Source organism: Sinocyclocheilus rhinocerous, unplaced genomic scaffold (assembly GCF_001515625.1).
Source record: "Sinocyclocheilus rhinocerous isolate Xijiao unplaced genomic scaffold, SAMN03320098_v1.1 scaffold366, whole genome shotgun sequence".
NCBI lineage: Eukaryota > Metazoa > Chordata > Actinopteri > Cypriniformes > Cyprinidae > Sinocyclocheilus > Sinocyclocheilus rhinocerous.
This window is the reverse complement of record NW_015660877.1, coordinates 39,457-51,655: the sequence shown is the minus strand read 5'-3', so window position 1 is coordinate 51,655 and position 12,199 is coordinate 39,457. Positions and strand designations below refer to the sequence as shown.

The 12,199-nt window shown below is 37.2% G+C and overlaps 2 protein-coding genes across 2 annotated transcripts in view; both read right to left on the bottom strand.

Moving 5' to 3' along the window:
- LOC107725428 (histone acetyltransferase KAT6B-like) overlaps positions 1-2,545 on the bottom strand; it is a 34,055-nt gene extending 31,510 nt beyond the window's left edge. The window contains exon 1 of the mRNA XM_016534669.1: positions 2,365-2,545. The gene's annotated coding sequence lies outside the window, so the exon portion shown is untranslated. The remainder of the gene's footprint in view (positions 1-2,364) is intronic.
- Positions 2,546-5,230: 2,685 nt separating this feature from the next.
- LOC107725426 (adenosine kinase-like) overlaps positions 5,231-12,199 on the bottom strand; it is a 38,546-nt gene continuing 31,577 nt past the window's right edge. The window contains exons 4-5 of the mRNA XM_016534668.1: positions 7,788-7,874; positions 5,231-5,830 (exon numbers count right to left, since the gene is read on the bottom strand). Of these exons, the coding sequence (XP_016390154.1) occupies positions 5,706-5,830; positions 7,788-7,874 (212 nt within the window). The 3' untranslated portion in view covers positions 5,231-5,705. The remainder of the gene's footprint in view (positions 5,831-7,787; positions 7,875-12,199) is intronic.

Here is a 12,199-nt window from a genome sequence, read left to right as displayed (position 1 = left end):
ATATATATATATATAACATTTAGCTACAAGCTAAAACACAGCACACCGTGGATAACATAAGATTTTATTAAGCTCATTGATTTATTGGTGTAAAAACCCAAACAGCACAAGCAGAGGAAGAACAGTGCTGCGAGCAGCCAGCAGGTGACATGCAGTGAACAATTTCTCAAGAATTCCTCCGCTCACCAACAGCAGCCGTGTAAACTCAACCACAACTTATCTGCCATAATATTGTTATATAAAAAGCCTCGCACACATACTGAGGGGAACACTTGACCCATTCCTCTGAGACATTAGATCCGGCCTAAACAGATCCAAGAAAATCTACGGTAAATAATTGAACGGCGCAACTCGGTTAGCCGAGTTATATAAATAACCACGAAGTTAAATAACTCGAGTTTAACTGGGGAGGCATGACAGCACACACAGAGTGTTAGCAGCACATATAAAAACAGGACAAACGATGGTAAAACAAGTCTATTGACACTCGTTGTGGATGTTCAACCCAAACTTAAAAACACAACATACAGTGTTGTTTAAGATTTGACACTTATTTCATCGTTTTTAAATCTCGTCTACACTCTTCCAGCTTTGGTCACAAACTACGACTTGGCCGTGACATTTCACATTAAGAGTCTAGCAACATCATCTGAAATGTTTACAGCTAAAACAAAACACAGAATCACAAACGCGTACTGACACTCTTACTTCAGCTCGAGTCCTCTGATTAAAGCCGAGATAGTGAGCTAAAGTCAGGCGAATCTCAAAAGCATTCGGCTTCTTATCTCCAGCATCGGCTTTCTAAACAGCCCCGGAGCTCAAGTCTAGCACGCTAAGCTAAAGCTGGCTAAATTAGGTTATGCTTTATGACTACTTCCGACAGATGACTATCTATAATTTATGATGACAAAGTCAACACGTCAATTAACCTAAGGTCTCGCAAACCTTGTTTTCTGGACGCTCTAACACGGTGGACAGGTCAGGTGACTTCGCCGCTTTGCCCGGTCGCGTTACTAAACAGACGCCATTTTGTTACAATGTTGTAGTTTACATGAATCCGACATGACACTGATTACAACCCAATGGAGTCTCATTAAACCTTACCTTCACAAAGACGGTCCCGCCCAAGAAACTTTAATATTGGTTAGAAAGGGCAAATACTTATCCCTGGTTTGATAACCAAAGTGTCAATCACAAGGAAACAGTTCGGCCTCTCGAGGAATCGGTTGGCTTCATAATCTGTCAATAATCACTTGACCCGCCTCTTAAAGGGATAGTTCAACACCGCTGAACATTCTGTCATCATCTCATGTTTTTCCAAACCTCTATGACTTTTTTTCTTCCGTGGAGCACAAAATGAGACATTAAGCAGAAAGTGAGGAACTGACAGCCTCAATCATTATTACCTTCAGTGTTTTTTTTTTACACATACAAGTGATAAGTAACTGAAGGCTGTCATTCTGCATATCATCTCATTTTTAGTCATATGGAATTATTACAACGCGAGGAGTAAATGACAATATTTTCATTTTTAAACCAAACTATCCCTTTAAGGGGTCAACTGCTCTTTAGTCCTTACTGCGTATGCAATGCAATACCTGCTATTCTATCCGCATTAGAAGTACGGTTAGCAGCGATAGCGGGGATATTTTATCATCATGTAATATAATGAGTTTAAAACTACTTGATGGCTCTTTAATGTAAGATCAGCCGAAACTCGCTCTACACCTTTAAGAAGGCTCCCCCTAATGAGCATCGCACAACACTGCAATATGAGCAGATCGACCTAGTCACACTTTTTGGAGAATAATGTAATGGTGAATAATTAGTCCAAGTGCTCGAGTTATCCCTGGCATTCCCCGTGCTGTGTGCACTGTAACCTAATATTATAATTAGTTTGCACTTTACAAAAGACACTGGAGGCCACGAACTATCGAGCGCGCGTGCATCCTCACGAAGGTAGTGTGCACGCAAATAAGACAACATTTATAAATCTTGCGAATGCCTAAACGGATGATGGCATATCATTTCTCCCGTTATTCCGAAACGCTAAAAAGCAGCGATGATGACTGCCGTTTGTTTACGCGCTTCTGTCTAAAGCATGCAAAATGCACTCATATTTCAAGATCAAGCAACTGAGAACAGATAGCATCTGGAAAATTCCATTTATGCGGGTCAAGCAGTAGCTTGCGATACTTGCGCGGTTCGCGTAACCCAATAACCCGAATTAATTTCTCCGCTCGCGTCAAGTTACATCACTCACGACAACTTAAACTTGAACGATTAAAACATGTCACCGATAACGAGCCACTCAAGACACCGCCGAGATAAATGCCCGACAACGCTGGCAAAGCGAACATTTACCTTTAAGTTCCTCGCGCGATCTCTCCACGCTCCTCGTATAAGCAATAAAAACATGCTTATTTGCGAAGCTGATGATATATGCGTAAAGTAGCCTGATAAATCCAATGGGGTCCTGTTTGATTCGGAAGATGAACGCACGCGTAGGCAGAGAGAACCTGATAACAACTAATTGAAAGGTTAATCTACATACGAGTCTGTGACAGAGTAGTACCCTCCCCTTTCGGCACTCCATCAGCCACAGAGGAGGACTAACTCGCTGTAACCGCTATGTGACATCACATCGCTCATTGGGAAACAATGTACATTGTTTCAGACTACATGGCATGGGTGGGAAAAGAGGAGACATAATGTGCCCTGTCTGTGAAGAGGAAAAGGAAACTTTTAATATCGCTTATTGGGACACGCATACAAAATCGGCTCCAAGTCAATAGTCATATGCAATTATGCTAAATTTGAAACTATTTGGGGAAAAAGACAAGATGCTGTGTGATATGCCATGTTTTTTTTTGAAGAGGAAGGTGAAACTTTTAATGTCACCCAGCACAAATCAGTTTCTTATGAATACATGCATAGCCTATAGCATAATTATAATAAACACTGGTGTTGCGAATTTAATTGATGTTTGTTTGCAATATAAATACCAGCATCAATTAAATACAGTGAAATGTGCTTCACCACAGTTGGAAAAACATAGCCGGAGTAAATCTAAACCATTCCATAACAAAATTTGCAACAAAACCCCCTGACAGTTTGCAAACGCACCTGAAAGCCCATGGCTTCGCCCTGCAGTGAAAATTTGGTGTAGCGCAGGGCAATCTGAACCATGGACATGTTACTTTTTACTGTGCCTGAAAGGAAAACAAATTGCACACTAAATAAAACTTGAGCCATGCAGGATGTGGTTACAGTTTGGCAAAAGTCTTCATATTGGCTTCCAACAAAGCCTGATCAAGGAGATTTGACACCAAAGGGTTGTCTTCAGTTGTCTTTTTTGAAACACCGGGTTGAGCTGCTTACAGCAGCTGGTCTGGGTGTGATATACTGGCACAACACTAAATATTGTGTTATATATAATTACACTGCTTTCAGTTGGATCCACTTTAGTATTTGACATTTGACAGTTTTTTATTTTAAAGTTACAACCAAGCATTGTTGTTTTTGATCATCTGCATTGGATCTTAACAATACCTGTCAATTCTCAGGTATAACTGGTGTTATTTTCAGTCAGAGACCTTTTTTTGTAGCACTGTAATGTGTGTGGCTATTGCAAGTCAGTGTTACTTATTTGTATGCCAAAAGCCAAGGTACATTTGTTTACAGTTTAGGCAGATACATTGGAATTATTCATGTTTGCATATTTCAACCACTGGCACATTCATATTCACATGCAGACAGAGGCAGGATAAATGCCCTGCACAAAGGTATAACAGCACTAGGGTAAGTAGATTAGCTCAAACTGATGACCTTCCCGATGCTGCTGCATTTTTCTAACAACAAAAATACAACAGTGTTGAATGTTCCAACTAAGCAAAGACAAGCATTTCCTAGATTGCTGACTAGATGGTTTTCTTCTTTATAATATTAAAAATACAACAATATTTGCTATAGTGGACCAAACCAAATCAAATAGCTCTAAGCATATCAATCATTATGAAATGAATAAACTTTAAATAAAGTCACACAGTAGCTGGTCTGATTCATTGTTTTAAATAAACTGGTCCTGTTGCTTTCCAACTAAGATGATACAGTTTGGCATTTTTAATGAGATAACACATTTATATCAAGTTGTGTATTGAAAACGTTTGTGTGTGTGTGTGTGTGTGTGTGTATGTGTAACCTACTTTATATTGTGTCTTTAACTACTATGTACTAACACTTATCGTGTAGATCCATATATTTATATATTTACACTGTACTTGTATTTAAATCATACCTGCATGTAATTAGTTGTAATTAATTTCTGTTAATACATCTGTAATTACACTGTTGACCTCAACCTACCCCTTAAAAGTCAAGTCAAATTTATTTATACAATACAACTGGCCCTCAAATCTACCCATACCATTAAACCTATGCCTAACCTTAACCATATCTCACCTCAAGTACATAATTGTACATAATCTTTCTGTACTGTATATAGTTGCAGACACCTAATATAAAGAAACCAAAATTTCAACTATATCAGAAGTGTTGTTTTTCTTGTTTGACTTTGTTCTTTCATAATGTCTTCTATACCCATTGACTGAAATGTTGTCCAACAGCAACACACCTGTGAATCAACTTATGTTTTATAAACCTCACAGGCAACTTTCGCAGGTCTTAAAAACACCCAGCATCACTGTAAAACACAGCGGGAGGATTAGAGAAGTGGAAAAAAACACAAGCGTGACTGTGTGTGTGAGCTGAAAATGTAAAATAGTGCTCAAGGACTTTGTCCTTCGCTGTCATTAAGGATTTCGCATGGACTTGTGGGTTGTTTAAAACCATGTGCTCAGTGATGCCAGGGCCTGAACAGGTTTGTCAGTGACAGAAACTGAATCTGCTATGATTGCTGTCACACACTGGGACAAAGGGTCAGCTGTACCTTCAGTCTCTCTAATGATGCTCACAAATAGCTACTCCTCATCCCATATCACAGAGATGAACCCATGCAGACCTGCCACTGTCATCAAGAGGACAGGTAGAAGCTGGAGGCTTTCTAACCATCCAATAGGACACAGAAGTTGAGAGAGTAAAATAGGCCAAAAGTGGAGTCCAGGTTCTCTGTTGAAAAAAAAACTAACAGATTATGTAAAATATAAACATATTTACACATCCTGCATAAATAATTATAAGGTTAGGAAGAGAATACAAGTGACAGCAGTAATACAGCCTTTTTTGTTTATTTTGGCAGTTTGTGACACATTTAAGTGTTTCCCACAAATACATTTGGTTTACATCAGCAAGACTGGCCAACAAAATTTCTTTGACATAAAATGAGCCTTTGATTTCAATAAAGTTCATCTGGCTCCTGTATGTTTGTAATACCGGCTTCAGTTTTTACAGCTAATTACAACTAAAATAATTTTGTTAGCAAACACTCTTAACCATGATTCTAAAATGGCTTTAGTAAAAACAATTCAATATTTCCAACAGAAATTCCTCTTTTGTAAACAGTTTTTAATGTGAAATATGTCTCTATGATCGCATTAGGCTGTGAATCAGAGAAAATAGAGGCACAGCAGAAGGCAGGCAGTGAACAAGAGAGGAAAGAGGAACAGAAGATAAAAAGTCAATTAAAAAAAGGCATTAGTCCTATAAAACACTCGGGCGGCCGTATCTTCCGGTCTCTCAGCGGTCCATCACTGGAAGTCTGGCTTTTCTGGGAATGTGCAGCCCGCGTGGCGAATAATGACGTTAGCAGCGTAGTGTCCAGCGCGGATGCACTGCTCAAAGGTCTTATCCTGTACCAGCTGAGACAGGAAACCTGCACACACATGCAAACAGACAATGAAAAAAAAAAAGAAGAAAAAAAACAAAAGACAAATCAGATTGCAAAAGATTGGACAGACAGAAAGCATGTGCAAACATGTTTAATGAACGCACACATGCACACACATTCGAGTGCGTAAACACACACATAAACATAAGCCGGCGAATGTTAGCTCAGAAAAGTAGTCGGGTATCGATTTTGTTGCATGTACTTTCTTTTAAAAAATTAAGGAAATCAGGCTTAAGGGGGAAAGGTGATGCAAAAGGCCCCCTTTAGTGATGTGCGATACAGAAATCCTCCAGCTGACCCCGGGCTCTGAACCCTCCCACCTAGATCTCTGCTCTCTGCAGCAGCGGCGGAGCGCATTGAAAAACAGCTGGCAAATTCATTTTCCAACACGGCAGAGCGCTGGCCTCCAACCTCTTGTTGGAACGGATAAAGGAGTTAAAAAAATCAATACGGCGTTTGAGCAAACACGCTCACAGCTCTATTAGTCGCAAGGTTGTCCTGGAAGAGCTACAGGAAGACATGTTAGCAAATCAGGCTCGTGGCCTTTGAAAAGCAGAGGGCCGCGGAAGAGGCGTCGTATGAAGATAAATTACGCGGACCCGAAAAACCCGTGCGAACGGCGTGATCAACACTGATATTTCTGTTTTTCATGAGGAGCCAAACAGCGTTGTGCTTTAAGCTTTTGATGGATGGCTTCACAGTTCAGATTGGAGTAGACACGCAGCGGCTATCTGAACGCGCGGTTATTAGCGAAACCCGCAGATTAAAGACGGCTGTGGGGAGTCTGGAAACTCCATAATCCATCATGAAAGTGATCTATTTCCCTGTAACTGTGTTATCTGAGGTTAAATAGTACAATAGTACATTGACAGCTTCATGTGACTAAACTAAGCCAAATGAATGAAGTATAACTACAATTCATCTGCAAATTGTCATTCTAGAGCAGCTGCGCAGGAAATAAATAAGCACTGCGTGACAGAGCTCTTGCATCACGGTCCGGTTTCCCAGAGGTTACAGATCAAACCTAATCCTGGATTAAATTGTCCTGTCAATAGTGATTTTCCATTGAACATACTTTCGTCTAGGACCGGTCTGAGTCTAGGACACCTGTTTCAACAATACAATCCATTTGTGTGCTGACTGAGATTTCCTCCTTCTGTGATTTATGCATTAATTATTGGGTTCATTAATCTATTAGGTTATTACACCTTGTGTTCTTGAGAGACTAAAATATTTGTAATAATGTTTGAATATTTATAGTGATCTTTTCTTTGAACATACTTGCGTCTAAAACTAATCTGAGTCTACGGCACCAGTTTCAACATTTCAATTAATTTGCATGCTGACTGGAGTTCCTTTTTCTGTGATTTATGTATTAATTATCAGGTTAATTAGTTTAGTAGGCTATCAGATCTTGTGTTCTAGAGAGACTTAATTAAAATAATGTTTGAATATTTGTATGAAAATGTATTTCATAACAACAATAATCCATTTGTTATTATAATTCAATCAATTTGTATGCTGACCGGAATTATATTCTTCTGTAATTTAATAACTAATTATTGGGTTAATTAATCTATTAGATTAGGCTGGCTATGAATATTTTGTAATATTTATTTAAACATTAATAATAATAATGATAATAATAATACTATAGAATTTATCGAACACAAAAGATATTTAGAAAAATGTCGCTTTTTAGTCCATACAGTCAATGGAAGTCAATGGGGTCCAAATGTTGTTCTGGACACCACTGACTTCCATTGTATTGACAAAAACAGTTGAAATCATAATCATCATCATCAGTTTTGCAGGAAAAAGAAAAGTCATGAGGGTGAGATGATGACAGAATTTGTATTTTTAGGTGAACTATTACTTGAAGTATTGAAGTTATTAAAGATGTACTTTGAAAGTACATCTTTATAGCTTTGTCGCACAGTACCTCCAACAAAGGCGTCTCCAGCACCGTTGGTGTCCACTATCTCGCTCTGGTCGATCTCCAGGACAGGGAATGTCTCCACCTTGTCACCTGTGGAAAAGACGGTTCACGGTAAGTGTGAGCTTGTTAAACTATTGTTTGATTGAAAAATGAGCCTCATTCACAGACCGGCTGTTTGGCAGACGTGCGAGACTTTCTGCTGTCAAAAATGGTCGTTTTTTTTTTTTTACAAAAGACTGGATATTTTCCCATAGAAGCTCAAAGCACTTTTTCATTTTACAATAGTGTCAAGTGTAGATTTAAAGCTGCAAAAATAAAAGCCAGTCATCTTGTTGTCAGCTCGCACACCTTGTTTCTTCCTCACAAACAAATCTAGTTAGCATGATGCTAATCATCTATGACACAGCAGAAACAGCAACAAACCTAGTGCTGCGAAAAGATGGAGAAGCTCCCCAAAAGACATGCAGAAAGGAACAGAAGGATGTGCCATTTTCACTTGATGAGCTGTAAGAGCCCTGCTTGGGCCTTGAACTCAAGGAGAGGCAATTATATCATTTGCCGGTTCTTCGGCATGACAATTCTTGCACAGAAATGGATCTGCTCTCCAAAATAGCATTTGAAAGACAGCGTCAGTCTATTTTCAGCATTCAGTTTGAATAATCTGTCCCCATTCGGGCTAAAATAATGCAGTAACTGTCCCGCGGTTCGCTCTCGAATGCCTTCTGCTGTACGCTTGTGTTTTATTCATGTCATTAGCCTCCATTAGTGTTGAATGAGGCTGATATAACTTTGCTTTGCAGTAAGAAGAGCACTTCAGAGATACCAATATTAGATTCTTGAGGACCTTCAGAAAATTCCACATGTGGCAAGTCTGGCAACCCACTCCAGTGCCGCGATTTACCATTTGAAACTGAGCTACTGCTGCCTTCAAGTGCACCTGGTAAACCTCTACTCCACAGTTAGGCAGTCGCTATTATGACACGTTACATATTCAAGTCTAGGGAAAAAAGTGGGAAGTAGCCAAAACAAAATCAATAGATGACACAATTGCTGTCACTTCTGCTATACCATTAGATAAGCATAACTGAATACACCAGGATACTGCATTACTTTTACACAACTAGATTTATGCATTAATTACAGGATTCATTAATCTATCAGGCTTGTGTTCTAAAGAGAATATTTCTAAAGAGAATGTTTGAATATTTGCATGAAATTAATGATAATAATATTAATAAAAGTTATTACATACAATAATGTTAAGTAAAACCATGAATAAAATAAAATAATGAATAATGAATAAAAAAATCAACATAATAATAATAATAATATATATTAGTATAATTACATAATAATATTAATACACATAATATTAATGTATTATTATAAATATATAAATACAGTATATTAATATTTATTGATACTTGTGCATTTATTTAATAATGATTTATTTCCTTTGAATAATGCAAACAGTGAAGGGCATGTCTTAAAGTGGGCATGAAATGAAAACTAATTTTTTTTACTGCATGTTATTGATCTTACTGTGAACGATTAATTCTTGCATATGTTTTTTTTTTTTAAATAAAATTAGTTTTTAAACAACAGACTTCTCTCTGGTGTGTATTCTGGATTTCTCCATTAATTTAGTTGGCTTTAACCCTGCCTCTCCTCAATCAACAGCAAGCCTGCATTTATTTTTTAGCACAACACCCACATCTCAAAATCCAATCAACAACCGATAAATCAAACCAAATCCCTGTTTCTTGATAAACAATTACACTCACAACACAGAAGAAAAGATTTGTCGCTACCCCCATTTGATTCCAACTTAAAGCTTTACAAGTTTTGACACCTGAAAGTCAAAATAAATTTACCTTAACATATCAAGTTAGAGGAAGATGCGACTGAATTGATGCTTGAAGAATGCGCTCCAGCAGCCATGATAAACAGTTGGCGGTTAAAGTTTTCTATGCACAATTTGATTTGACGAAAGTCACGAGACCTATTACTCTCTATCCAATCACGTTGATGGATAAAAATGAAATTAAAATAAGCATGTAACAACTACAAACGGAGGAAAATAGCGGAGTAAAAGTACCGATACATCACTTAAAATGTACTCAAGTAAAAGTAAAAGTACACAATTTTAACTACTCAAAAAAGTACAATTACTGATAAAAACTACTTAATTACTGTAACGTGAGTATTTGTAATTCGTTACTTCACACCCCTGCTGAATACACCAGGATACTGCATTACTTTTACACAACTAGATTTATGCATTAATTACAGGATTCATTAATCTATCAGGCTTGTGTTCTAAAGAGAATATTTCTAAAGAGAATGTTTGAATATTTGCATGAAATTAATGATAATAATATTAATAAAAGTTATTACATACAATAATGTTAAGTAAAACCATGAATAAAATAAAATAATGAATAATGAATAAAAAAATCAACATAATAATAATAATAATATATATTAGTATAATTACATAATAATATTAATACACATAATATTAATGTATTATTATAAATATATAAATACAGTATATTAATATTTATTGATACTTGTGCATTTATTTAATAATGATTTATTTCCTTTGAATAATGCAAACAGTGAAGGGCATGTCTTAAAGTGGGCATGAAATGAAAACTAATTTTTTTTACTGCATGTTATTGATCTTACTGTGAACGATTAATTCTTGCATATGTTTTTTTTAAAAAAATAAAATTAGTTTTTAAACAACAGACTTCTCTCTGGTGTGTATTCTGGATTTCTCCATTAATTTAGTTGGCTTTAACCCTGCCTCTCCTCAATCAACAGCAAGCCTGCATTTATTTTTTAGCACAACACCCACATCTCAAAATCCAATCAACAACCGATAAATCAAACCAAATCCCTGTTTCTTGATAAACAATTACACTCACAACACAGAAGAAAAGATTTGTCGCTACCCCCATTTGATTCCAACTTAAAGCTTTACAAGTTTTGACACCTGAAAGTCAAAATAACTCAATCAACAAAGTAATTCATCGCTGTCAACTGCAGAGTTGCTTTCTGCCATCTTTGATGTCTACATATCCCTTTCCAACTTTACTCTGGTATCAGAGAATTCAGAGCATCCCATAAGCGAATACAAATTCTTGTGGCCATTTATGTGCACGGAACTCAAAATTACAACACTACACTTGAAGGCTACATGAAACTTTACATTTCCTCACACAAACAAAAGGACCCCAGGCAGAAAGAGTCTCAGCTAGCCCTAGAGATGATTCTTCCACCAAAACAACCCGTAATCTGCAACAACAGAGGGCTTTAAAGCATACACCTGCTAATTGTAGTCGGTAGGTGTCAAAGACCATCACTTTGTGTGGAGAACTTCAGAGGAAACCTTCAGACGCAGACTGTAAACAACACAGAAAGCGAGCAAAGGCTTTCAACTGACGCAACAATGAGCACTCAAGACACGTCTGCTGCGTGTGTGAGCGGTTTCTCCCTAAACGAGGCAGCCGATTGTGTCTTTGATAATTAATTACACAAAAAACAGATCCTTTTAGAATCAGCTAATTAGCAGCAAAACGACTTTGCTTAATTACTGCAGGCAATGAAGCATGCTCGCCCGCCTTCCTCTTGAAATGATTAACTAGAGGATCTTACGTGTGAATTAAGTTAACAGAAACTCATGATCTATCAATTATTTTGCAATTAAAGATTACAATATTTCCATTGCCATCATATGCTTTCTCCCTCATGACAAACTAGGAAATACACATGTTTATATGGAGCCAACATCTGCAGTTTTGGTTGAACAGACAATTGACTGAAGGTGGGGGTAAAAAAAATGACCAGACGCAAATGAATATGTTCAAAATGAAACTGTATGTGGTTCCTTCCTTCCTGTACACAGGCTGACCTGATTCTACTTCCTTTTATGACTCAGAAACAGCGCAGCCTGAGAGTGAGAGAAAAACTAGCCATTAACTGTTCCTCCCTTTGATACCCATGACTGAACTGAAGAGGCTCTAGACCAGTGTTTCCCAACCTTTTTTTAGTCGCGGCACCCTTTGGAAATTTTAACAAACTTGTGGCACCCTACAAAATTAATTTTGTCACAATATTTGAATTTCTAACTTCGATATGATAATTTGAAAAGTATAGATATTCGGTACAACAGGGAAGAACTGCAGAATATAATGCCATACAGATATTTTTAATATTATTAAAAAAAGTTGTCCATCAATGGTGGCAATCGCTAATCTAATTAGCATCTTAATTAGAATCTTATTCTAATGAAAAGACCTATTTATATGACAGATTTTAATGTAGCATTTTATTCATATGTAAACATTGTTTAATTACCATTATAACTAGCTATCTCACAAATTTTTGCTCACTCAGTGTTTTTTAAA